This window comes from Leiobunum rupestre, chromosome 7 (genome assembly GCF_980474605.1).
Source record: "Leiobunum rupestre chromosome 7, qqLeiRupe1.1.hap1, whole genome shotgun sequence".
Classification (NCBI taxonomy): Eukaryota; Metazoa; Arthropoda; class Arachnida; order Opiliones; family Sclerosomatidae; genus Leiobunum; species Leiobunum rupestre.
Window position 1 is genome coordinate 48,133,068 of NC_143390.1, and position 27,536 is coordinate 48,160,603.

Below are 27,536 nucleotides of genomic sequence, written 5' to 3' on the forward strand. Positions count from 1 at the left end.
TGCATGTAACGGTCTAAGTATACCCAACCTACTATTAGTCTTCTTAATAACATGATCGATGTAGTGTTTCTATTCACGCAAGTGCATAGTCTATTTTAACCCCCAAGATATTTGTAGGATGATACTCTCTGCATTTCAGTACCTACAATCGTGGTTACTTATTCATCAGGTTGTAGTGATTTCCCATTGGGGCAGAAAATCATGTATTCAGTTTTCCCCTGGTTTAATATTAATCCTCTAAAGTCCAAAATAGATTAAAAATCTTGTGTTTCGTTCTCCAATTCCTTCATTAAGTCATCAATATTTACTGTAGAATTTATGAGAGCGTTATCATCCGCGTACTCCTTTTAAGAGCCTTGTGGTAAGGGATTGATTTATATCACTAGTATATATATTAAATAATGTCAGTCCAAGAATGCTTTCCTGGGGAACACCTTGCCGGAAAATTTTTTCATCTGAGATTTCCCCACTGACAACCACAGCTTCTTTTCTATCAGTAAAGTAGGAGTTTAACCATTTCAATGCTTCTGTAGACAAATTCTTATTCTTATTCTTGAGAGTAGTTAAAAGAATGCCGTGATCCACAGTACCAAAGGCCTTACTTAGGTCAGCAAAAAGGACACTTTCATAATGACCGTTACTCAATCTGTCCACTATGGTTTCCAACAGGTAGAATATACTTGTAGTCGTGGAGTAGCCCAGTCGAAAGCCAGATTGTAATCGATATAAATAATAGTTATTTTCTTCGAAAAAATCATGTAATTGTTCTAGAGAAAAATACTCTGTAGCCTTTGAATAGCATGGTAAGACGGAGACAAGTCTATAATTTTTCCATTTTAATGCGGTCTCCCTTTTTGTATATGGGAACTACTTTAGCTTTTTTCCAGTCAATAGGAAATTCTGAAGTCTCATATGAGATATTTATCATTTTGGTAAGAAACGGAGTTACTATTCCAGCAAGGATTCATACAATCTTTGGTGGAATATTATCAAGGCCAGTAGCTTTGTTTATCGGCATTTTCTTCAGATAGCCAGAAACTGCATCCTCGCTTACCGAGTGGAGATAAAAATTTTCTTTGATTTCTCAAGCCAAAGCCTGACCTGCCTCTCAGTCATAGCGCCATGCACATGGCTGCGAACCAGGCCATTGGGTATTGGAATAGCAGGCTCCGCACCCTCCTTGGCCAGAGTGTCATCCATCTCATTGCCATGATGCCCCTTATGACCATGCACCCAATATAGTTGAACCCTATTATGGGTGCCCAGTTCCGAAAGGAGATCCAAACAGCTAAGAACGAGCTTAGAAGTAATACTAAACTGATTAAGAGCCTTAAGGGCAGCCTGACAACTCAATGCTAGGTGCATCAGAGGATATTTCAAATCTAATGAGCAATATAGAAAGTGATATTACAAATTTTAAAGATAAATTAATAAATTGAAAGTTAATGTTAAATGAAAAGAAAACTAAATTTATGATCTTCTCTCCTCAACTAAAACATGTTTACCCAGGTATAAAAAGCCTACCTAAGATATTTAGAGAGTATCATCGTTTAAATACTTAGGTGTTATGATCGATGATGTTTGGCTATTTTAAACATTTGTAAAGCACAATTAAATATTTTTATTTTATTCATTGCTAAACGTTATAGCAAATAAAGTGTTCTAAGAGTACAAAATTATTTTTTCCCCTTTTTGTCATTATAATAATAATAATAATAATAAAGCAGCTTTTATAACTTATATAACTCATTGGTACAATCAGTCCTCGACTATGGTGATATTTTTTATAACCACGCATCGAAGTCTAAATTAAAAAAGCTGCAAATCCTATAAAACAATAGTGCCCGTTCCATTCTACACAAACATTAAAACATTTAAACATTAAAATTTTAAGTAACTATAAAACATTGGTGAAAATGGCTTACAATCCTTTGTCTGATTTTCAATATTGATTGAAACTTTAAACAGTACTGTACAAGTATTCAAATAATTTAATAAAGTAAATCTGTGCTAAATGAATTAAGGCATTTTTGTCCTAAGGTATTGCCTACAAATCTATGTCAAACACATTAAATGAATGACAAACACATTTCAAACTCAACATAAGATAAAATATTAAACTAATGAACTTACCCATATTTATTCAATTTCCCTGGTCTTGGATCCTCACAAATACAGGACACAATAGTGCCAAAATCAGAGAAAAGCTTCTTCAAGTTTATCTAATATGAAGAAAAATTATGAACTTATCAGCAGGAGAATCAGCAGGCCTAAAAGATCTACTTTTATCATCAACAAATTACCCTGGCACGAATAAGTTGTCCTTGCTTTAATTAATTTAGAAGATAAAAAAAGAGCAAAGTTAATGATGGTGAATCCTAGTGATTTGTTCTTTGAAAATCAAAGAAAGTTCATCTCGCAAGTCAGTAAAAACACCAAATATTAGGATAAGGGTGACAATTAGGGGTGTGCAAGTACTCAGAGTGGCGTACTCGCCTCAAGACTCGATAATGGAAATTTTGGGACTCTAGAACGATTTTGAGCTGTAAAAAATCCAGCCTGAGGTTTCGAAGCCTAGCCTTAGTGATTACTTCAGTCCAATTGATATCAGTAACGCGGCACTGTAAATACAGAGTGCGCCCCCTAGTGAGGGTTAGAACATGCGCCTGTTCGGCGTTTCCCACGTTTAATGCTTCGCACCAACAAGATTATTGGTTGTTAAAATTGTGACGTCAGACATGTCACGCAAAGCTGAGAAATAAAAACTAAAACTTAAATCTAATGCGACAGTAGCATTAAGAGTTGCGCTTGGACAAGTTTTAGTCTTATAATGATTATAAGTGTTAAAGTTTAGGTAACTTCTTAGCTAAATATCCAAAACATTTTTCTCATTTATATTAACGATAACAAATAATAATTTTATAAGTTTAAATTTTTAAAAGGCCATGTTTTTTAATTGGATTCCATTATAAAGGTATTATCAAAGCTCTGATAATTCCATATTTTCCAACAGTGGATAAAGGAAATTAAGTAATAAAAATGTTTAGTTCATATATAATATAAATAGATTGGAGGGCATGCATGTTTAGATTTAAATCTAAGTAGCTTTTTATTATTACTTGATTGGGACTGTAAATAATTTTTGGAGCCCTTGATAGTGACCCGAAACTTTGTGTTTAAGCTGCTAATGGGCTCAAAGACTACAGGGTATCTTAATTTGATCGGCCCAGGCATTTTTCTCAAAAACTATACTTTCTAGAAATGTGAAATTTTCAGTATGTACTCTCTCGGGGGAGATTGTTATTTGCATATTTCTGAAAAATCATGAAATTTTTCGCGGTTTTAGAAGCGTTATTTTTTAACGCTACGTGGTAGACGAAAAGTTTCAAATTTGTTTGTTTTTCATGAAGAATTATTTCAGAGACAAAATGTCCAATTTCCACCATACCAATTCCATTATAGGTTTTCAAGTAAGCTCTACAACTTGCTTATTGAAACTCTATACCCTAAAAAGTGGACTCGCACAGCCCTAGTGACATAGAAGAGATACCTATCTAGTTATTAAGTAGGCTGGATCACATCTAAATGCCAAGGTTAAATTACAAAATTTATATTAGAAATTCAATGAGGAAAAATGTTTGATTTTTAAACATTTAATGAGTCTTTTTCTGGTCAAATTGATTAATAAATTGTGCAGCAGTAATGTAAACTAAAACATAAATTAATCTTAACTAAATTTAATTACTACTTGTAATATAGTTCTCAATGAATTGGTATTGCTGGAGAACCAACTTTTGTACATTTTCACACTTATATAGGTGCTGTGATTTAAAAGAAATAACCCGATTTAAATCAGATAACCTTAAAAAATACACTACATTTTGCATGCTTAACTGTGCAATTTATAATTGGACGGAAAACAGTATTCGTGAGAGAGATGGATATTCTTATCGTAGTTTCAGACTTAATATGATCAAGGGCAAAAGTTTTGATCAAAATACTTACGTCATTAAAGTCCAAAGGCAGTCCTGAGACATAGAGAGTAACTGCCCTAAAAGAAAATTTACATTAATAAAGAATATCATAAGAATATAATATATCCATTATAAATGAGATGTAGCTCCCTATACAGCTACGGTGGTTTCAAAGATACCTTATGAATCGTCTCTTTAGGAGGGGCTTATCCCAAATGGGGGATAACAAAACACAACAGGGGGAGGGGAAGTCATTCAGGATGTTGAGATGATCTGCAGTTATCTTGGTCAAATTTACCTCCGGCACAAGAGGGGATGTACCATTTACTAATTTCAATAAATATGTATTAAACTATCATTCCCATGCATTGTTAACATTTAGATTCACGCAGAAATTAAAGAAATTCGTAACTTCCTTGCGGGGGGGGGGGGGGGGCTTTTCCACCAGGCCCCCAAGCATTGCTTGGACTGGAGGTGCCTAGTTATAGCCCTGCTTCTGGAATTTTTATACCCTTCATTTAGGTCATGTCAGGTCTCTTTCAAGTTTTGTCCCTTAGTGATTCAACCCCAAAAAATTAAACCAACTTGTTTAAAACAACTTTGGTATTGGGTACGCAAGTTATTTTTTTTTAACAAAATTGGATTAGATTTCAATTGAATTTATACAATCCACCTGCAGCGGTAACTACCCAAAATTTAAATTTTATTAGTACTTATATTTTAGTTTTCCCTGAATTGGCATGGCCAATACCATCTACAGTAACTATTGTTGTTTCATAAATACATTGAACTATATTAGTTGGGGTTGGGTGGTTGGGCCAAGCCCAACCTAGCACTTCAACCAGAGGTCCATTGTGCAGCCCCAGCCTTTTCGACATAGAAAAGCCTAGTCTCCAAAACGAGGCGCAAGATTTGATTCAACAAGATATTGGAAAGATTGTTTGTTTCAGCCTGTGCATACCAAGAATCTCAAACCTTTAAGCCGCATAAAAATCACAGACAGAGAGGACATGAGACTGCAAGGCATGCCCTGCACATAGGACTCTCACTGATGCCAATCAGATGTAGATGTCTATTTAGCTGGCAGTGACCTAAAATTAGGCCCGTAACCACCATGATACTACTCTTAGAGCGAGAGCAACTCAGAAGGCCAAGGGCTCCTTGGCCTGCCTCTGACCATCCGTCATAGTTTCAAAATACATTGAACTGCAATACGCAATTTAAATCAAATCAGTTAATCACGCAGAATGTGGGTACATTAGGGAATTGACTGATTTCGAACACTGTGTAGTTGCTGTTAAATAATTGATTAGTTGATTTTATCCATGTTAGTTTCTTCATAACTTTTCACCTTGTATTGTTATTATATGCATTGCACCAATTTGGCTTAAATAAATAAATATATCACTTTTGTGACCTGGTCATCTACTGTCTCAAACTAACACTGTCTAATTACACACAAAATGACTAATATTATCTGCTATTAATGAGTTATTTTAATACACAAGGAATAAAAAAATTAAATATTGAACCGTAAACAAAGAATGACAGTATATTTACATCAAACAAGCACGTGGTAGTTTCTATTCACGAGTCCCACTTTACTTACAAAATATCACACAGGCCTAATCTACGATCATATCTTTCCCTTCACTTTCCTCTTTTGATTGTGGAAGACATATCGTTTAGTGTGTATGATTAGTTTGTTATTTCTATATATTATTTAAATCTACTTACTCGTCCATTATTTTAATACTTGTTTCGTTCACTTTGTCAACTCGTACGACTGAGATTCTAGTCAAAAAGGTGGGACAATGAAAAATAAGCTTGTAGGCCTAGTACATGGTCAAGGCATGGAGCTCCATGGTCAAGGAAACGATGAAACATTTGTAACAAAAGTTTCAAAACCACAACTCGAACTGAAGCGAAAATACACACCACGTGCGAAGTCAAGGACCAATCAGCACATGGTTTCCAAAAAACGGACGTCTTTCAATGAAGACGGATTTAACAGGTTTGCCACCTTTTTGTAAAGTTTTTCAGAATATAATAGTGGTGCGTCTATTTGAAATCTTTGGCGAAACTCTAAAGGCTGGTTCACACGGGCAGTGTTTTCCATTGAGTTGGGAATATTAATCTAGAGGTCCAATCAAAACGTTGGATTTCAGTATTTCACGAAACAAATTTTTATAAAATAAGAATACTGCCGTCTGCTCCCAAATGACGAGAAAACGTTATCATTCTACCCGTGGCGCCGTCTATCTCTCAATGGTTCGTTCAAATAAGACACGTTTTCCGGCAAAAAGTTTTTTTTTTAAATAATGGATGGCGCCACGGGTCATATGATAACGTTTTCTCGTCATTTTATAGGAGACGACACATTGGTAATTTTCAAAAACTTGTTTCGTGGGGAGCAGATTTGATTGGATCTCTAGATTAATATTCCCAACTCAATGGTGTTTTCTTGGTTTTCTCGTTTTACCGCCTTTTCCCGTTGTTCTGGCGCACAGGTTTACAACACTGTACAAATTTGCCGGCTTTTACCGCCGCGAGCGCTGCCGGTAAACGATAAAACGGAGGACCTTTTTTTGAGGCGCATTGGGCTCGACTAATCAGCGAGCGTTATGCCGTCACGTGACAGACGCCAAAATTCGTAAGCCTACTTTTAAAGACTTTCAAAAATCGCTCCTTATATCACGTGACAGCCTAACGCTCGCTGATTGGTGGAGCTCAAAGTGCTTCAAAAAACCGGGAAAATAAAGTAGAGATATTTCAACATTTTTTTCTGTTTTCTCGTTCACCGGCAGCGCTGGCGGCGGTAAAATCCGGGAAATTTTGTCCATGTGCACAGTCGTTTTCCAGTGCGCCAGAACAACGGCAAAAGGCGGTAAAACGAGAAAATTCAAAATAGAGAAAATCAGGAAAACACTGCGCGTGTGAACCAGCCTTAAGAAACGCCACTAACCAACAACAAATAAAACTATATGTGAATATATAGAATAGCGCTGCGACGAGTATGAAAACAATGTAATTAAGAAATTGGTAATGCAGAATATTGAAACTTTTTTCAGTGGCGTAACAAAGTTTTCCTCCAACCCCTTAACTCAGTTGCACCTAGCTGGTTTTAGTAAGACATTCTAAAAAAATTAAATAAAGAAAATGTTTTGTTTTGGGGAGGAATTGTATTTCGCGCCGTGAAGCTTCGTGTGCGTTAATGCAAAAGTTAATAAACATTCCAAAAATAAATTGAGAACCATGGGGGAAACTCGTAAAAGGTATCCTTTTTCTGACTGAACGCTGTCAGGTTTATCGACGACGAAGACCGTTAGCTTTGGCGACGACAAACGTTGGTAGGTGTGATGACGATAAAGTTTGCTCAATGTAGCGGGAACGAAGCATGTTAGCTTCGACGAGAGTTAAGTTTATTTGGCTCAACGAGGGCTAGCTTCGACGAGGCCAACGAAGTCTGCTCGCTTTAACGACATAATTTATTAAACAGGTTCGCGATTGAATTTGAAAATAATCTTTGTGAGGCGTTGTGAATTGGACGTTTAGCTATTTTTTAGAAGACTTTAGATAACTTTGAAAACGAAAAGCTTCATTTGTTTAATTTAAATTTGGTAAAGACGAGTCACCTTTGAGGTTATTAGTTTTGTAATGTTCTCCTTAAATAAAAGTATTAGTTTTGTTTTAAATTTTTCGATGTGTATTAACATAATAATAATAATCAGGTAGGCTAATACCCAAGGGACCACCAGTTCTGAGGCCTAAGTCAGCAAGCGACTTTTTAAGCCATTCATTCAGGTGGCCGGGTTACAATGCATAAGTGTATAAAACTTATGGAACAATATTATTGACTTATGGTATCAACCATTCTCACTACCGCTGAAATATATTTAAAGTCGTTTTTGAAACTCATACCGATAATTAATTAATTGTCGCTGCTTTATTTATAAAGTCTCGGTTCCACACGGAGTAATAATTGAAGAACGATTAAAAATAAACGTTAATATTGTTTCAAGGCCAAAAAGGAATTACCGAAAACTCGAAAATATATTCTAGCCCGTGACCAATGACAAACATTAAATATAGAAGGGCAGAGTCAAAAAGATTAATTTGTCGTCACACCCTAGCGATTAAAATCATGAAATGTCTTAAAAATGTGTGAGCTGGGAGTAGTGGCGTACTCGTGTAATCCCAAGCGTCTGGGAGGCAGTTTGTGGATGGCCGTTTGAGGAGGACCACCAATCCCCCAACGGGTGGTCGGAATACTTCCGCCACGGGCGTCCTCACCCCTGTCCCCGCGTATCCCCCCGTTGGCGTGGCCGTTACACGTATCTCGCCCTGATTATTCAAATGGACGAGAGGACTGAATTGTCCCACACGTCACAATCGACTAAAAAAAAAGAGAATGTGTGAATTTGAGAATTTTAAAGTAGGTAGATTTAAATTCGTGTGAAATATATTGAAACGAAATAGCTAAGATGCAATCGTATTTTAGACAGATGTAGGAGCTACAGTAAGTCGACCACATTTACAGAGTTTCGTCCCGCGAAATCCTTTTCTCCATTAAAAGAGTGATCGTGCTCCGCAAGTTTTCAATTGGATTTCAGTCGGGAGACAAGGGCGACCAATCCAGAACGTTGAGACCGTGTTCCCCCAAAAACTCCCTGATGACTCGAGCAGTGTGCGCAGTACAGTTATCTTGCATGAAATAGACGCTAATCGAGAGAACAATATTAAGACAAAATACTAAGTTTGGTGTTACCTTTTCCACCTTACTTTCCAATTTCGTCTTGGTCGTAAATAGCGGCCATCGAAGGTAACATCGAATCTTGAAGAATTTGGATATAGAACCGAACATTTAAACGTCCGACGATGGGCCTTAGGAGCTCGCCTTAGGATACCTGATTGACCATCTCTTAAACCGCACCATACGTTTACGGAGACACGACCGCTGCGTTTCGTCCTGGTAATGTGTCTCGTGTAGTTCCTCTGTTTACGACGTCGCGTCACCCAGACAGTCGGTGAATTAGATGAAGTGTGAAAAGACTATAACAAAAACAAATAAATAAATAAGAAAAACATTTAAATAACACATTACTACCTTTTCACCGGAAAATAATATTAAACGAGACAGCAACCCTCGAGGCCACCCTAGGAGCTTTCGGCAAAATTGAAGTCGAAGTTCTCTGTGCCTGTGTGTTAGGAATGGTTTGCACAACGAACGATGACGACGTAATCCAGCCTTTCTCAGTTTCGCCCTCACTGTTTCAAGTGAGACTGCCACGCCACGCAGTTGGAAACGCTCCCTCAATATTCTAAGAGAGCCACTGATTACTAACGGAGTCTCTAATCAAATTTCGACGTTCGGCCGCGGATAATTTTGGCGGTCGACCACTCCTAGGACGGTCCTTAATTCACATTTAAAACGAATTTAAATTATCTAGTTTATAAATATAGAATTTAGTTTTTACCGTATCTTTGTTAATTATAACGTTTCGATATTTGGTTTCCCTATAAAGCTTATTCTTGGCTGTACCTATCTTTATTCCCGATTTTGCCCTCAGATTTCGGGTTTTACCTCTCCTAGAGAACTATCCTAGGAGGGGTCTTACAATCACAGTGTCTGTTGTTCGCGGTACCGGGGCAAAGTGGAATAAAAACCGCGTTCGCAGTTTCTATTGGTTTTTAAAACGCCTGAATTCAAATTCGTGTTTTTGGTAAGACGTGTGCGTGTGTTATGCATGTTGTTTCTACTCTCCACCTTCTATTTATTGACTTTTGGGACGGACCGAGCGCTAAGGGTTATGTTAAAGGTCTTAGCATCCAAACGGCAGGGTTTCCACCAAATGTTCACGGAATACCTCTGATTATTAATTTGCGAAAGCGTTGGGTGGGTTTTGATCCCGGGCCCTCCTGCTTGGCAGGCGAGTGTTCTACCACAGAACCACCGACACATATTAAGTATGATTGTAAATTAGAAATTCAGCTGAAGCGGACGCGTATATTAATAGTTAAAAGAGTTTTACATATTTCGGTTCTTATTTAAATATAACGGGATTTTGTGTTCGATTAAAATTATTTCGTAGAGGACAAGCCCTTCTACTTGTCAAGTGAGTGCTCTATCACCGACACATATTACGGAAATGTGATAAATGTCATTTATTAGTAATCATCAGTAACTTCACTCGGTTGAGCAAAAGTAGTTTTTTATGCTACTTTCGGTTAGTTTTTTTTTTGGAATTTCACATTGGTTGATTTGTTGTTTTGTGTTTTTTTCCATCGTATACTTTTAACTATTGTTTTTAAGCGTATTTATGAAGAAAACGTCGAAGTTGTATACATCGTGCTTCTATGTGGGTTCGTTTTTAGTACCTTAGTCGTAACTTCATAATTTATTTTACGCGTTTTCTCATCGGCTAACGGTATGGTGTTTTTGATTTTAGCTAAGTATTTGGAGTAACTTGTTGCTTTGATTGGTAATTATTTTTGTCGTTTAATTTAATATATTTATCGAATGTATTGTTAAAGAGGTCAAATTTATACCAACGATTTTGGTACTTAGATTGATTTGTACTTCGTTTGGTTGTCGTGTTGAACCGACGTAGTTTTGATAAGGGCTTTCATTTAAATTTTTCATTTTCGCGTTAACATTTATTTTCGTATATATTTAATTTTTAAGGACTATTGGTAGGTTTTTGTCTTTAAAGTAATTTCTCGCAAGTATATTTTGGTTGGTTTTGGTCTTTAAAGTAGTTTCTCGCACGTATATATTGTACGTTTTTATTCATTATAATTATTACTAAATTTTCATTTTTTACTGGTAATTTTTTGTTCTAACCTTTCATTTATCTGCAGCGCGGAGGATTTCGGTGCGTTTTCGTAAACATAATAATTTTTCGTTGTTTTATGCCTTTAAGCGGTTTTATTGGTATATGCCTTTTTTGAAACGGTTTAAAAACGTTTTTTTATATTAATATTTCGAAATTGTTTTCGGTGATAAGATTTTTTTGGTTAAGTTTAGTGTAAAATTTTGATAATAATATCGGAATATCCTTGGAGGATGATTTATTTAAGCGCCTATTTCATCTCTAATTTCGCAGCGAAAAGGTTCTTACGCCAGTTTTCGACGCCAACCAAAAGAGGGCGTAGCGTTAAGCCGGATGCTAAAATAAAGCTCGCAAGCAAATTTTTATCGGGCACGCATTCGTCGTTTCAAAAACCAAGTTCGTCTCATGTGCGCAGCCGGCTTTGCTTTCTTTCGGTCCCGGTGATTTTCCAAAATGTGTTTCGGAAGGGTTCGGCAATTTTTCTTTTCGAGAAATGAAGCGGCCCTCAGAAATGCTATAAATAAGACTTACTAAAAATAACGCGGTTTACTTGTTTTAATGTAGCTCTTACGTCACAAATCTGCGAGCGCGTGCTAGAGCGCGAGGATTTTCGGATTGTCCAACGCGCGTGCGAAGACTATACTAATAAGCTCTGTCTTGTGACGTAAGAGCAACAATTTATATTTCCACTTTTATTTTAAGGAACATCTATTAATTTCCTACTCTTATTAACCGCCTCTATATTGTTCCAAAAGTATTTTTTTTTTAATTAAAAGTAGCTTCAAAAATGCATTACTTTGTCACTGACCTCGGAGCAACAAAGAGCAAGAAATGATAGAATCTCTCTCTCACCATGGACCCTGTATCTTAGAGATACAGCGTCCATGCTCTCACGGAGCAACGTCTCAACATAAAACGCGATTCTCTCAGGGCTAGTACTCCCAGAGCATTCAGAGCTGCCCAAACAAAAACTTTATTATAGCTTCGCGCTACTGTAACGCCCTCTTTTGGGTGCGGCACAAAACTAGATAGATAAAGTATTAGCAGACGCTACTTTAGTTTGGCATCCCGTAGCGATAATAATTAAGTTATTAGCAAAAGCGACACAACACCCAAAAGTGTGTAAGATCGTCATATTTTCCACTGAGAGCTTGTCGCGAAGTAATAAGAGAGTGTAGGTCAAAGACTATATAACGCTTCGCTTACTAGACAGGCGTGTTCCTAGGAAAAACCTGTTAACACCTCTGTAGCACTGTAAAAGCTGGGGTATTATTTGGACCCGCGGCTAGAGGCGCCACTAGTAACACAGCTCAAGGTAGGGGAAATTTTGGGCCAGCGTCGAGATGGAGCCACAATCGGTATGCAAGCTGAGCCATAGAACACGCCTGTCTAGTAAGCGAAGCGTTATATAGTCTTTGGTGTAGGTGAGGGGGTAAAGAATACGTCATTAAAATATAAAATCTTCGGTACTCCAGCGCCCCCCAATTGTAAGCGTAGCTTTTTTCTAGGAACATTGAGCGCCACCAAGTGTGGCGTTTTAGAACGTATCTCTATGCCCGACTAAAGGAGGCGAGAGAAAATCACGCCAAGACAAATTAGTCCATAGACAAAAGAGAACGCCTCCCATACTAGCCATCTGGTTGGCTTTGTAGTCTGTTATAAGACTAACTCTTAGTAAATATTTGAAAAGGCGCAAAGGTAGGCTGACACACTTTTGTGTCTTATGTTGCTTTTGGAATTAGTTGTTTATGATGAATGAATGTGTTTTCTCCATGTTAACACAGAGCAATTACGACGCCCGGACTTTTTCTCTAATTTGACAATAACAGGCGCTACCTCGGTTAGCGTGTGTCCGCAGTTCGACCTATATCTCATTTCGGTCACGAATTGCTCCCTTGAGACCTGAGAACTAGGCTGAAGCGATAAATCTAGGGTTGACCTATATTTCTTACGAAAAAACTTTTTTCTTCCCACGACCGAGAATGTTGAGACGACGATTTTTAGCGATTAACCCAATCCACGCGCCCATCTGCCAGTATATGCGCCTCCCCTTACAAATCAATCAAATCGGAAGTGTATCTCACTGGTTTCCTAAAACTTACTTCTCCCACTTATAAATTAGTAAATTTTTCATAGGCAAATAAATACATACATTTTTACATCGTGATAACTGATGCGGTGTAAGGGTTATGATGTTGGGCGGGAATATAGCTCACATTGGAAACTACCCGCGATTTATTTTTAAGACCAAAAGTAGCGTACTAAACATAAGTATGACACTTCCTACGCTACCAACGCTATTTTTAAATGATAGTCGGTTTCGCCAATGATCGGGTAAATATTAACGTGGCTAAGGATTGAGAACTCTTCGCTTGTCGACGTGTCGTTACTAGTCTTTGGAACGACGACCTAAACGGATCCGTCGTCAGCAATTTGTAACTATTTCAACAATAAAAAAAAATGTTTTTACCAACGGAGGTAACAGCGAGTAATGAGTTTCCTGTTCCCAAACTTTCGGTTACGTAATGGCTCGCACTAGCCTATCATTAGCGGAAATCATTCAGTGTCATATTTATGTTTATGAACAATATGGATATTTCACTTTTTAAAAACTATCCAAATTCTAGTTTGCCAAATCACTTTTTGACCAAATGTGTTTCTCGAAAACACTTCATAGTATAAATAAATCTGTTATGTTTGGGCTCTTTTTTCCCCAGTCTCTGCTGCGTGTTACTAACCTACATTTCTTAAAGAGTCGAAGCAAAATATACGTGTCAAGTAAAAAGACAAAAATGTCGAAAGGACCAAAATAGTGCTTTGAATATATAGTAGTGGAAGCGCGAATCGTTACCTTAGTTCCAAAATCAGGTAATTCGATTACCGCGATTTTTTTTTTCGGTTTTCGAAATATCAATTGCTTATGCCAAGAATGTATTTATTTCTACTTGGGGAAAATGACTACGTTGAGGCGATCCCCCTCTCGTGTCGGGAGAGGGGGGTGATGAAAAACGTCACCGGCGTGTGCTTCAACTAGCGCTTCCAACCGATTATCAGATAAGAGTTAACGAAACCGAGATAATAATTACGATAGATCAGATATCGGATTATGAGATGGCTCGAACTGCAACTCGGATAGTTTAAACCCGAAACTAATCTGCATTCATCGTAAACCACAGATAGAAGGTGAGCAGAACTGATTTCAGATCATTTCGACATAGTCATTCTCCCTCAGTATAAATATATTCTTGTTTATACTAAAAATGTATTAAAAATGGTGCCAATATAGTTTCAAAGTTGTGTAACATTTCGTAATACTATTTTAAAATATTTATAATTTTTTATTTAAATTTAATTTTATGAGATACGTGGTTTTGGAACTAAGGTAGCTGGTGAAATGACATAAGTGTGTTTTATATGTCAGTTTTGAAAGAAGTAAAGATTATTTTAAAAACAATTATTTTAAATTGTTGAGCGCGCATTCGTCTAGCCATATCAACCTATTACACTTTTAGAGGAATTTTGAATAAACCAAACACTGATGAAAGCACATATTTAAAGTAGGAGGTGGCATTTGTGATTTATCTCCAAGAATAACTCAATTCGAAAAGTCCCTTCTCATATCTTGCGAAGACTCGCTTCCCCTACGTTCGTTATAACTTCGTTTGTTCCATCGTATTTACCTTTAGCTAGAATGCTAGATAGAGTGGCAGCTAGGACCAACAAACACAACACCCCACACAAGGAGAACGCAACCCGTCAAAGGTCGCGCATTTTCTTGTATACATTTTTCATTGGTTAGACGCTTTAGCGCCTGCTGCCGTCGGGGATTTCGGAAATTGTCTCCCCCCCCCCCGCCCGTGAAACGTTTAGCGTAAAGGCTCGTCCAATCATGGGCCAAATAATGATAAATCCAGGACATGCCTCTGGTACCTTCATACGTACTAAATCGGTCGTCCACCAAAAGTAACGGGCGGTCATTTTAGTAGGCGGGGAAAAGATGCAAAAAAAAATTGGGAGCAACATCAAGCAGAAATTTCCGGTTTCCCGAACGCCATCTTGTGTTGACTAAGACCATCAGTAGTAGGGTTCTGCTACCCATGCTGAATTTGTCACCTGTCCGGGCTAGGTGGTATGGTCTCTGTTACTATGTACACCGGGCTATAAATTCTGACACACTGTGTTGACTAAGTCGAAATTTGGAAATAAGTGGCGGTTGTAATTCGAAAATCCTGCCATATTGGCCCCTCATTTTTAGATTAATGTTAACGATTCTAGGAAAGTATATGTTTAGGTGGCAGATAAGACGAAATAGATGACGGTAAGACGCAGCGGAACTTCGGAAGTTAATCTTCGCAGGATATAGGAAGGGAATTTTCTCCTATTGACTTTCGGAATCCATCTTTTAGTATAAGGAGATCTTTAACCGTTCCTAATTGTTATTAATATCTGACATAAGGAATAAAGAAAACCAATATTTAGTCTACAGAGTTCGTTCGAGTTTAGGGTTTTTAGCGCTAGCTATTTCTCCACGACTGTTAACGCAAATATTCTAAATATAATAATTTCCAATTTGTACCGGTAAATATATTAATATTTTATAATAGGCCTTTCTATAAAGTAAGTTACGCTTGCTGAACTTGTTTTTATGTAGCTTCATCGTCACGAAATACGTAGAAGTTTGGTTCAGTTTATGATTAAAAACAGATTGCCTCGTCGAATTTACTTTTATACCCAGGGCTTTTCGTAGTAAAACGTCACCCGCGACGCCGCAGGAATATCAAAATAAGAAGGCCATTGCTTCTTTATAGAAAGGCTTATTAGGGATAATGACTATGTTGAGATGAGCTGCAGTGGGGATCGTGAACTAATTTTTCCTCTTCACAAGAGGTAGATCAAGGAAAAACGTCATGATGTGAGTTTCAATCGCGTCGGAAGACGTAAGTCTTGAGTAACCCAGTTAGTTTTGGATAATTGTAAGAAACACTAAAACCGTCTCAAAATAGTCATTATCCAAAAGTAGAAATTTTTCCCTCTGGGTCAAGCATTTAATCCTTTTGTCTTTTTTTCGATGAAAGCTTCGAAATGGAATGCAAGGACGACAAGGTTAAACTTGAGGATCAAGAGATCGAGTCTTCCCAAAGCGAAGAGTCCTCCACTAAGTCGGACAAAGAATTAACCGTCAAAAAGTTGATTGTTCTGGCTTTACTAAGCTTTTGTCAATTCACCGTTGGAACGTCGGGATCCATCCAAGCGCCCTTTTTTCCATTTTTGGTTTGTTCATAGCTGAAGTTTATAATCAGGTCAAATGGAGGCTAATAGGCTATTAACAAAAAGAACACTTAACGGCGTTTTTCATTGGGCTGCTCGGATTTTTCCAGGAGTTCTCCTAAAGTTGACTATTGGGTTATTGTCAGGGAAATATTATAAAACTTTGTAATGCCTTTATTTCAAATTTTTACCCAAAATCGTAACCCATGACTTTTGTGTCTCTCATTGGGAAATCGCTCTTTCATGAATGAATTGAGAAAAACGCCATTAGTCACTGTCCCACGCCGCTAACATCAATCATTTGTTTTGTTCCACTTGTTTAAAGGTGCAACTCGCTGGTTGATATTTTAGCAGAAAATCGGATCCGACTAGCTTCGTTTCGCTGATAGGTTTCATTGGTTGCTCCGAAACTGCTCCCAACTCCCTCAAGCTAGGAACAATAAACACGCAAGGAGAAAGCAGCTGGCATTTACACACCCTAGCACTTTCTTGCGTACAATTTTCATTGGACGCGCCTTTTGGCAAAGCATTTTACGCTCGGGGGGAAGACATATTCAGAAATCCAATAACTTAAATTTCCGTAAAACCCCTGAAATTCTATAGTCTCGACAGAACGAAACTGGCTCCGTCACCGAGCACGGAGCAAGAATTAACTGCTTTCTGGGTGATAACTCGAAACCACATTCCTGCGTAGAGTTTGCAAGTTCTCTCCCCGCTGGTTTACGGGCTTTTCCACCAAGCTCTTCGGTTTCTCCTTTCCATAAAAACGTTTAGAGGTTAACGGTAATAGTGAGTGTAGGGAGCTGTTGGTTCACGTGACATGAAGGGCTTGCTACCACTCTCCTACGCATTGTAACCCTGCCACCTGTTTAAGGCATTTAAAGTCGCTCGATGACTTGGGCCTAAGGTGGTGCCTTGGGTATTAGCCTCAGTGGCGTAGACAAGGAGAGGGCTTCTGTGAAACTTTGCTGGTACTAAATTTCACCCCCTTCTCGACCTCTAAGGTATTTTACATAGTTTAAACCCCTCCATTGATGGATTTCTGGCTACGCCACTGATTAGCCTAGCTTATTATTATAAATTAAAGGCCATCGATTCAATGTAAAACACAATTCTATCAGAGTTCTGCTCCAGATAGACCAATGCAATAATTTTCGGAGCAGCCCGAAGAAAAACGTCATAAAATATCAAGATATGCGTGGAACTATTAAACAAGTTGAACACCACAATGCTAGTACTATATCACCAATTTTCAAAATTTCCAATGGCAGGCTGAGAAGAAGGGTCTAACATCAACTACTTATGGCTTCGTGTTTGGCATATTCGAGATTGCCGTCATCGTCTCTTCCCCCTTTTATGGAAAAATTGTAAGTTCTGATTTTCACTATAAGGCAAAAATCCACCATGGCGAGCTTCGATGCAAAAATTCTTCGTTAGAACTAATATTTTTTTTGCGTTAACGGTTTCCTAGATACCAATCACAAAACCCAGATTCCTAATAATCTCTGGAATTTTCATTGTGGGAGGCTGTACACTGTTGTTCGGGTAAGGTTTACCCTTATCGCCAAGATGCGTTATCAATCGTCTCAAATTTGGATCATTTTAACGAAGACTTTTAGAGATGTGTCCGGCTGGATATCCGTTTACTATTCTAAGTTTCGCGATACGAGCGGTGGACGGATGCGGGTGCGCGGCTTTTATGACGGCTTGTTACACCTTGGTGGCTAGCCAATTTCCAAACAACGTTGCCAAGTCATTTGTGAGTAATTTAACTTAAAGCTACTTACGAAAATTTTCCATCTAACGAAATACATTGAAGTCAGTTTTAGAAACCATGTTTGGGATTGGATTCATAGCCGGCCCAACACTAGGTGGCTTTTTGTACGAGGTGAAAAGTCATTCAAGGGCTAATAATAATATTTTTATTAATAATTAATGCTGTCATAAGTTAATTATTACGATTCCTATAAGTGTATCAGTTCTTTAACTTTCGCGTGTTAAATGTTTACCAAGAGCCATTTTTGGAGTGTCCACTCAATTTCGCGAACTTCATACGGACATAATCCCAAAACGTGCTCTTGGCCTCGTCGATCGTGAGCCCTCCTGTGGCGTAGGACCTGCTCGATATAGTTTATTATTTTCCGTATTTCTCTTCGGTATGACGTCGATTCTAAGTCCCTTCACACGTAGCTAACATCATTATTTAAACTAACTGATACACTTTTGGATTGTAATTAAAGATTTATGATGCCGCTAATAATGATTTAATAATAATGAAACTCCCCGTAACGCGCTGTAGTTTGGAGGATACAAACTACCGTTCATCGTGATGGGAACAATGATACTATTGGGTTGCTTCTTGTGTCTCTTCTTCCTGCCCAAGACAAGTAATTTGTTTAATTTCTTAATTATTTAACACGAAAGTTCCGTCGCACATTAAAAGGACGAGTTATATTTCGCAGAGGACGACGTTAAAATAACGAAAAAAGGGCAGATGCTGAAACTTCTCACCGACTTTGGTATTCTTTTGGACTCGGCGGCGGTCATGTCCGCAACGTTACTTCTGGGTTTTAATAGTGCCACGTTAGAACCCCATCTGCGGCAGGTAAGATATTAGACAATTTCAGAAACTCATGAAAATGCGTAAATGCGAACCTATACACTAGATTTGAAAATAAATTTCATCCGGCATTTGATAAGGCTGACGACGAATCAATCCAAAAAAGGCCTAAACTTATAGCGTTTTCCATTTGACTGCTCGAAATTCGTTCCGAATCCGCCTCTGAAATCAAACTAAATAGAACTAAACAAGACGGCCCAGTCGTATTATTAGTTCCACATCGAGAGAACATGGTTAGATCCATATAGTAACATTACACATAATATTACTAATCTCATTTTCGTGACCTATCAAATGACCCATTTCCTGGGAGCCTATATTGCTAAAATTCGTATTGACCAATCTTTTATATTGGTCCCTTAAGCGTTTGCTGAGAAATAATAGCTACAAACGGTTATCACGATGAAGAAAGATTATCGACGTATCGTTCATAATTGTGGAAAAGCTAGGACCCTCGACGGCCCAAATATTTATCGTCATCGAGTGTTATTTTCATACAATTTGAAACTATGTATCTATTATATTTGTGGGCTCAAAGGGTTGTTGAGAAACTTTGGGCCAAACGTGTATCCTGATCGAAAGACATTTTCATACCGTATTAATCGACGTGTCGTATTTTTTTACCGTCAGCACGCCAGAACCTAAAAAGAGGTACACGTATTGATATTTAAAGTTAAAAACCGAGCCCAAATATAAATTGAAAAATACTATCCGTAAGCCCGCGTTACGGAAGGCTCTCCCCATTAGAATTTTCCACTGCTACATATTTGTTTCATTAAGAAATGTCATAAGACTATCAAGTTTGAATTGGGTATAAGGGCCCATGTATTCAGCACTAGACAGGCTCAGGATAAATCAAAATTACGATATACGCTACCTGGCGGAAAAAAAGAGCAAATACTCCCAACCCCCCCTGACCCCTCACCTCTATATACTACCTCTTGCCATCTACGAAGCAGTTTCCGGTAGCATGCATAGCGGGATTTGCGCATAAATTTAAGTTTTTCACCATCAGATGGATTCATGTTGCCAATTTGGCCAGTCATTAGCCTAACGTTAAAATCCCATTCGTTTCAAACTTAGGGAGCCTTGATAGTCTTATGGAAATGTAAATAGTACGTGGGACACGGAACATTTTGGAAATCCTGGTCTAATTTGGTTTAAAGTTGAAGTTTGACCATGTTCGTTTTGAGGATAACTCAGCAGATTTAACACCTAAGCGAACATTTAAACGACGACCGGACCGATTTACAGTCTTGAGGTCATTTAACGAATCTTCTACACGGGTCTACACGAACAAAAACGTTGCTATTCAAAGCCCGCTGAGTCTAGTTAAAAAAAAATCACTAGACGCTAGCGCCATATGGTATGCTGTCGCTGCAGTATGACAACTATTAACTATTACAACTACTACATTTCATAACAATAGTCCCACTCGAACTAAAAAGAAACGCGAAAAATATCGGTAGATCGATTTCTAGTATGATCTCAAAGGGTTATAAATGGAACACGCCACAAAAATCTTAGTCGGTACGATCTTGAAGGAATAATGTCTGTAGCAGTAAATAACTTTTGCGGAACTTCGGGTTCATAAGTGGTTGAAGGTCTGCTGAAACCCTGCCCTTGGAGTCGGGCTTATTTACGCAAAGCGTCATCTGTAGTTTCCGAAACTGTCTATTACGCATTAAAAAAAAGCCTATGGCTATCAATGATGGTTGATTAATTTCAGTTTAATTTGACGCCCTCCAAAATTGGATTTGTATTTATAATTGTCGGTACTGTCTATGGAATGACGTCTCCTATTTGGGGCTTTCTACTCAATCGTGGGGTACGATAACCGATTTTGTATCATTTTATGTATTGCTAATGACGAAAGGTTTCGTAGGTCAACTCCAAGTTTCTGTGCTGCCTCGGTTATTTATTCCAAAGTCTTTGCTTATTTCTTATTGGACCACTACCTATCATCAACATTGACAGGTAAAACAATCGTTTTGAAATAAGTTGATAATAGTTGATTTTGGGTGCGTTCAATAACCATAGGACGGTTTTTCTAAAAAGCTATTCCAATTTCAGCGATGTTTAAGCGCTGATCAGAGGTTGTTGTACGCTTTTCGTTTTCCGTTGACTTTTTATCTCAACGAAAAAAAATCGTCTGCTACTGCGCCTTTCACTGTCGAATGACGTCACAAAACCGATGGTCATCGGCTCGGCGAGCAGATGCATCCGATGGCCATCCGATTGGAAGCGTGACGTCAAAACCGGAATTTGAAAAACCCGGTACAACAACTTTTTTTTAAATCCGATGCTCAGCGCTGAGGCATTTTTTGGGTTGTTGAATGCAGCCAAAAGTGGTCTTGCTCAACTTGTTAAAATGTTGCTCTTACGTCACAAGACATGACTTTTTTTTAGTATATTCTTCGCACGAGCGATATGCACGGGGGTTAGAAAAACTAGGGCTGCGTTCAACAACTCTAAAAAAGCTCAGCGCTGAGCTCAACGGTCAGCGGTTTTTTGCTGAACGGGTTTTTTTGACTTCCGGTTTTGACGTCACGTTGATCATCGGAGACTCAGCGGAAACATCGGCTGAGCGAAATGGTTTTTCCGTTGCTCATCGGTGTCGTGACGTCATTCGACAAAGTTAATGGAGGGGTAGCAGAGGATATTTTGTTCGTTAAGTCAGCGAACTAAATCGTACAGCAACTTTTAGATTTTTGTGACGTAGCGTTGAGTAAAGGAACTCAACGATAACTCAACGGTTTTTCTCCGTTGAGAGTTGTTGAACGCAGCCTAGGAAGAGACTGCCACATTAAAACAATAAAGCCACGTTACTTTATAAAAAGAACTATTACGTTTCACATGAGTGTGCAAATTCCCTAACTACCACATGCAATGTTTTTACTGACAATGTGAGAATCATTTCTAGAATGATTACACATTATGCGTAATATGTCTTGTGGCATAAGTGGTATTACTCTAAGTACCCAACTTCGAACGGGTTCTATGGGGGCCATGCTTGTCCGTGTGCCAAACTCTCTCTCTCTAAAATAGTACTATCTATACCTGCTCCTAAAATGAATGCTAACCATTGCCGTCGTAGGCTTACGCTTTAGTGCTCGGTTACTAGAAAGCCGACGGGGAAGAAAAAACGAACGTCTCTCGAGTTTTCTCTCGATTCCCGAGGCTCGGCTCGATTCGCGGAGAGGGGGATAGTTCTGAATATTCTTTCCCCCAAAATCTCCTATACAAGAGAAACGGCCTAACCTTGGCCTAACCCAAGGTTGGTAAAACTACTGCGTGGGCCTAGCCCTCCGCCCCGTTAATTGCCGTTTGGCACACTAGTGGGCGCCACTAGCAGAAATAAAATTCAAATCTTTCTCTCTTCGATTCTCTCGAGGAGTTTTCGCACTCGCAACGGCCCCCTGGACCGTGCCTGAACCACCTCACGTGCTGACGTCACGAAAAGGGGGAGAACACCTCCCAGAGAACAGCGCGTCTTGGGTACTTAGAGTAATACCACTTATGCTTGTGGTCATAGCTAGCGCGTGCAAGGAGTAAAACTAGAAAAATCCCAGAATCTGCTTCTAAGGCCGGCTTGGCTCTTTAACCGAGAGGGACAGCAAAATGAAACCTTGAAGAAATTAAACGTACCGTAGTGGCGAACGGGGTGAAGATTGTATACTTAATATATTTCTACTTGGTAGTTTTGGAGGTTTGTAAAATCTGAGTTATTAAAGGGCAACGCAAGTCGTGATTCAAAGGGGGGTGTTTAGGAACTACGTTTTCTTACTCGTCAAGTTGCTACTTTCCTTAACGTTGTGACGTCACTCTAAAATTGAACCGGCTCCCCCAGAAAGTTGAAATGCCTTCAATCATCGAGCAGCGCAACGTCATACAGGAAATTGGGAAAATCGTTCAGTAAGAAACAGCTTGATATATTTCAAAATGTTGCATTTGCTGCAGGTTACTGAACGCAGCCAAGGTTACCAAACAGGACAGATCTAGGAAATATTTTGTTCCCTTATTTTACTAAACCAAATGTCACATAATAAAATGCAAATATGAAATAAAAAGGGAGTTTTGGGACGTAACAAGGCGTAAAAATTTATTTTTAAATTACGTATTTTTTCTAGAGGTGGTTATCTTTTTGGGTATGACATCATTTGTACTTTCCCGGAAGAAAAGTCACGCCTCTCTGCCTTTTCTCGTGTAATCTCTTAATGGGGGAAGACACTTCGGACGATCGCAGCTAGGAGCAACAAACACAAGGAGAACGCAGCTAGCCTTTAAACAGGCTAACGAAGGGTTGTGTACGAATTTCATTGGACGAGCGTCACGAGCCTTTACGCTGAACGTTTTACCTAATAAATGGCCCCACTGACGCGTAGTCCGTAGATGTGTTTTAGCAGACGACAGAAAGCATAGTGTTTTTCTGTGTCACTTTTGAATGGCTCTTGTAGCCTTACGTACTGATTTACTTACGGTTTTGAGGGCGGTTTTGGTTTTGAATAACTCTTGTAAATTTACAAATTATAATTAGATAATTTTGCGGAAAAATGAAACGAAAAACTGTTTTAAACTTGGATTTTTTTCATGGTTAAATCGATTAATGTATTCATTTATTTCTGTCTAGTTCTATATGGATGATAGTAGTGGCCCTTTTATTGGGAGGCCTCGGAGTCGCGATTAAAATGATCAGTGCCTTTACTTCGTCCCTTCAAGACTCCGTGTAAGCACAAACCGGTTATTATTTCAAAACGTCGCCTTACTAATGGTTCGGTTTTCATTAGAATGAGAGGTTTCCCCGATGATATGGTGACTCACGCGATGGTCTCGGCAATTTTCACGTCGTCAAGGTCAATGGGGTAAGGTTTGAACGTTTACTTCAAGTTTCAGTTAAGCCCGCGCTAGAAAGAGCCTATTGATAAAATATAGGGAAACCTCAGTGCACAATGATACTACGTGTACAATTCTACACGTTTTCTAGAAATTCTAGCGTGAGCTTAAAGGGCCCCACCGGTGTTTGAAAAATTCACCCAGAAAATCAGGTAGCAGACGACGTGTCGTAGCTTTCCCTATGTCCGCGATTCGCGTGGAAAACTCACGAATTTCAAACGCCGGTGGGACCCTTTAAGAATGGCCTTCCCGTAAAAATTCGTTTCCACTAGCGCGCGTAATAATATATTTTAAGTGCGTAAAATTTTTTTGGTATATCCAGAGCTAAGTAACGCATTGTTTCGCTCGCTAGTGGGAACAAAACATAGTGCTTAGTCCACTAGCGCGCGTAACGGCACGTTACTCAACTTTGGAACGTTTAATGGTTTTTACGGGCATATAGAAAATAACATTTGTATACAATGCGTAATACATTTGTACGTCCCAAAAGTTGAGTGACGCGCCGATACGTAAGCTAAAGGGAACTAAGGCTGGTTTTCACTAGGGCAGAAACGCCACGACTGTAAGCGTAAAGAAAAATACACTATGACACGCTTCAGTTGAAACTAAGTTTAGTTTCCACTATAGCACGCGTCATTATGTTATTTTTAAAGAAAAAATTGTAAGTACCGAAGTTGAGAAATGAATTGATACCCCCTAGTGGAAACCAGCCCTAATACAATTTTGTTTCGCGTCGACGCTCATCGGGCTGGTTAAGTGATGGGCACTCTCCTCTCACCGTGAGATCAGTGAGTTCAATTGAGAGGAGGTGAGAGGCTCTAAGCTTCCAACGGAGAGGAGCGTGAGATGAGTTTCCAAGCTATGAATTTAAGTGAGAGGAGAGTGAGTGGAAATAAGATTTATCAAAGAATGTATTTGGAGTGTGAGCGAGGTTAATTTAATTAGTGAAATGCGATGAGAGGAGAGCCGCTAAAAAGTTAGTTTAGGGGGTGAGAGGAGGTAAGTTTGAGTTTATATGTAAGAAAACCCAAACAAAGGAAATATAAAAGCATGACCTTCTTGGAAATAATTATGTAACTTTGGTCAATAACAAAGCCCAAACGTACAATAACATAACATGCTGACGTTAGAAGGCTATAAAGAAGTTAAAGACAGTAAATCTAACGTGACCACCGGCCAGTGATGGTCGTTGTTCTACCCCTGTGAGAACAGTGTGAGAATCTGAGAGGAGGTGAGATTCGCAAAACTTCAAAAGGAGAGGAGCGTGGGAGGAGTTTCACCAAGTATGCATTTCAGAGAGAGGAGAGTGAAAGGATATATTTTATGACTTCCATAAACGGAAGCTTGAGCTGATGAGATAAGATTTTTCAACAAAACTAGCGGGAGTGTGCGCGAGGTTAGATTAATTAGCTAAATTCGATGAGATTAGATGAGATAAAAATGTAGTTTACGGTGGTTAGAGGAGATGAGTTTGAGTTTAAAATTTTAGAAACGGGAATGAGGTGGAGTGAGAGTTATCACAAAATTTTGAGAAATGCCCATCACTAGTTTTCACTAGGGCAAATGGTATTAGGCCTAACGGGAATTTTTTTGTGTTGAAACACCCCTTCACGGCGTTTTTGCCCTAGTGAATACCAGCTATTAATGTCTATTATGTATTTCGTAAATTATAGAGGTTTACTGGGGCCTACTGTTGGTGGCGCTTTACTAGAACACATGGGATATAAAAACGGATCCCTGACAATGTTTTCTGTGGAGATAATATTGGTAAGATTGTATATAGGTTTCTGTGAACGTGACTCCTAAACGGTCTTTTTTTAAATTTATTACAGATGTGCGCTACCGTTTCTTACTCAATATTTCATCACTTATGCAAAACCAAAAAAGTTACTTTAACCAGAGAGCCTGAAATACAACAAGTACAACTTTTGATACATACCCGAATATCAAGCGAATATTTCTAATTTTGTTTATTGACCAGTCTTTCAAATATTGTAAATAAGACTTTCTTTATTCAAACTATTAATTTTACTTCGCTGTTTAACTTTTATGTAATAATCGATTTTAATAAAAGTAGGTTTTCATTTTATACAATACAGTCTCGTATATTCGTAGTTTCTCATTTATCAGTAAAACAATATCTGCGCGCAGATCTTAGGTCACAGCTCACAGTTTCTTATGGTAACGTTTATTAATTAACCTTGGAAGAAATATGGTTATGCACATGCGTGTAAACATTCTAAACAAGTGAGCCACGCCGTGCCCCGAATAATAGTTTCACACGAGCTTACCTAGCGAACTATGTGACATCCGTATATAACAATAAACGAGTCAGTCCCATATATCTGTCGCACCCTAATTTTTTTCTGAAAGTTATATCTAGAATGACCGCGAGTTTGTAAAAAATAAGTTTCCAAATTGGTTATTATTATTATTTCATATTAATTAAAATACTTTTATAACAATAAATGAGTCCCAACGCGAGATTGGCAGACTATCACTATCTAGTCACCATGTAACACGCCCGAGTCAGAGTTACCAGCTATAAGTGACGTGCCGCAGCCCAAACGGAAAATCAACTAGCCCAAAAACCGGGCACTGTCAAAAATGGTTTTTGAAATATAGCACAAATAGCCCTTAAAATATTATGCTAGGACGTCTCAAAACCCGGAGCCGGCATTCTCGACAAAGACTTGAGCGGAGCGTGGGAGCTACGATAATCGTGAATTACGGAGTTGTCGAAGAGTTGTATAACTTTAGTAATGTCGTATTTATGTTAATTGAACATTAATACCAAAAGAAAACTAAACGAATTTTATTAAGCTACAAACAGTTTATTAGTACAAATACAACATTAGTAATTTAAGTCTTTCTATGTTTGTAAATAATGTCTTGATAATAAAACCTAATTAGCATAAAAGCAATAAGAAGTGTATTTTTTTGAACCAACTTAAAAACAAGCGGTTAATTAGTCCAATCTTTTTTGTAATTTATAATAAGTCCACTCTTTATTTTTCGCTCCCCCCCCTCTCTTTGTTTGTCCCCACCCCCTCTCGCGGCGAAGGTCTCCCTCTCCTAAATAATATTTTATTAGTCCAATCTTTTTTACACACAATCCTTAGGGATTTGTGTGTATTACGATCCCCTACTGTGTACATTAGTGGTACAAAAGCGATGGATATCTCAATCGGTAGGCACTATTATAGCCTCGACGGGATTTTCGTAGTTTTGGGATCGGAGACCAAAAAGTTGGGCAAATGCCCAATTTACTATTTTTTTGTGGTTTCGCTTTGTGTGGTTGATATTTAATTTAAAATTAAGGCCGATAACGTTAAAAAAAAGATTTTTGGTTAGGTTAGGATTCAGTGGATCTACAACTTCAGTTATATCAGTAAATATTAAATTTAAGTATAGTTTCCTGGTTAATTTACGGGACTCCAATTTTCGCGGTTTTATATTTTCGCATAAAAGTCTACTTAACGTTCCTTAATTTAAGTCCGATTTTCATGAAAGTTATATATTTGAATAGCTTAAACCTAGATTTGCAATTACGTTGCTTAATTTTAATTCTAAGTGAGGTTTTTTGGACAGCGTATACGGACCCCCGCAACTTCCGACATTGTAAATCCGCGTGTCTATAGAGTTCTAAACGCCAGTTTCCCTCTCGCATTTTTCAAGGCCGTTCGCGAAGAGCTTTCAACGTGTTCCCAGAAGTAACAATAAGTGTGACCCCCAACGTTTAACGCACGTTTAACGCACGTTTAACGCACGTTTAACGCCCTTTTTACGCACGTCGTACGACAGGAAGTAGGTAAGTAAGATTTGATCAAAAACCACCAGTTTTGTTACATCTAGGCCGATTCGAGCTTAGGTTGCAGCCGCGTTGGAAAAAGTTAATTTTAAGTGAGTTAATTAGCCATTTCGCGTCATACCTGAATTCTTTACGCG

The 27,536-nt window shown here is 38.4% G+C and overlaps 2 protein-coding genes and 1 long non-coding RNA gene across 7 annotated transcripts in view; 1 reads left to right on the forward strand and 2 right to left on the reverse strand.

The window, feature by feature from the left end:
* Window positions 1-5,826, reverse strand: part of LOC149936586 (uncharacterized) — a 28,772-nt gene extending 22,946 nt beyond the window's left edge. For all 5 annotated transcript variants that reach the window (XM_090154697.1, XM_090154698.1, XM_090154700.1 and 2 more), the window contains exons 1-3: window positions 5,712-5,826; window positions 4,006-4,051; window positions 2,134-2,222 (exon numbers count right to left, since the gene is read on the reverse strand). In XM_090154697.1, the coding sequence (XP_090010823.1) occupies window positions 2,134-2,222; window positions 4,006-4,051; window positions 5,712-5,719 (143 nt within the window). In that variant the 5' untranslated portion in view covers window positions 5,720-5,826. The remainder of the gene's footprint in view (window positions 1-2,133; window positions 2,223-4,005; window positions 4,052-5,711) is intronic.
* Window positions 5,827-5,842: 16 nt separating this feature from the next.
* Window positions 5,843-25,638, forward strand: LOC149936587 (MFS-type transporter SLC18B1-like). Its single transcript, XM_090154701.1, has 14 exons — window positions 5,843-5,988; window positions 15,883-16,078; window positions 17,347-17,442; window positions 17,547-17,620; window positions 17,687-17,834; window positions 17,895-17,963; window positions 18,375-18,462; window positions 18,538-18,680; window positions 20,425-20,523; window positions 20,581-20,672; window positions 23,326-23,421; window positions 23,483-23,557; window positions 25,262-25,355; window positions 25,421-25,638. The coding sequence occupies exons 1-14, from the start codon at window positions 5,942-5,944 to the stop codon at window positions 25,550-25,552; spliced, it is 1,449 nt and encodes a 482-aa protein (XP_090010827.1). The 5' UTR covers window positions 5,843-5,941; the 3' UTR covers window positions 25,553-25,638.
* LOC149936588 (uncharacterized) lies at window positions 8,491-9,329 on the reverse strand. Its single transcript, XR_016472362.1, has 3 exons — window positions 9,082-9,329; window positions 8,757-9,026; window positions 8,491-8,695 (listed from the first exon to the last, which is right to left on the reverse strand). It is a non-coding gene; the product is annotated as an uncharacterized LOC149936588 (long non-coding RNA).
* Window positions 25,639-27,536: the final 1,898 nt, after the last annotated feature.

Bases quoted from the DNA above. Each gene is read 5' to 3' on its own strand.
- LOC149936587 (XM_090154701.1), top strand. From the start codon at position 5,942: ATGGTTTCCAAAAAACGGACGTCTTTCAATGAAGACGGATTTAACAG. The intron at 17,443-17,546 runs GTAAGTTCTGAT...ACGGTTTCCTAG, and splicing joins CCCCCTTTTATGGAAAAATT to ATACCAATCACAAAACCCAG. The intron at 18,681-20,424 runs GTAAGATATTAG...GATTAATTTCAG, and splicing joins TAGAACCCCATCTGCGGCAG to TTTAATTTGACGCCCTCCAA.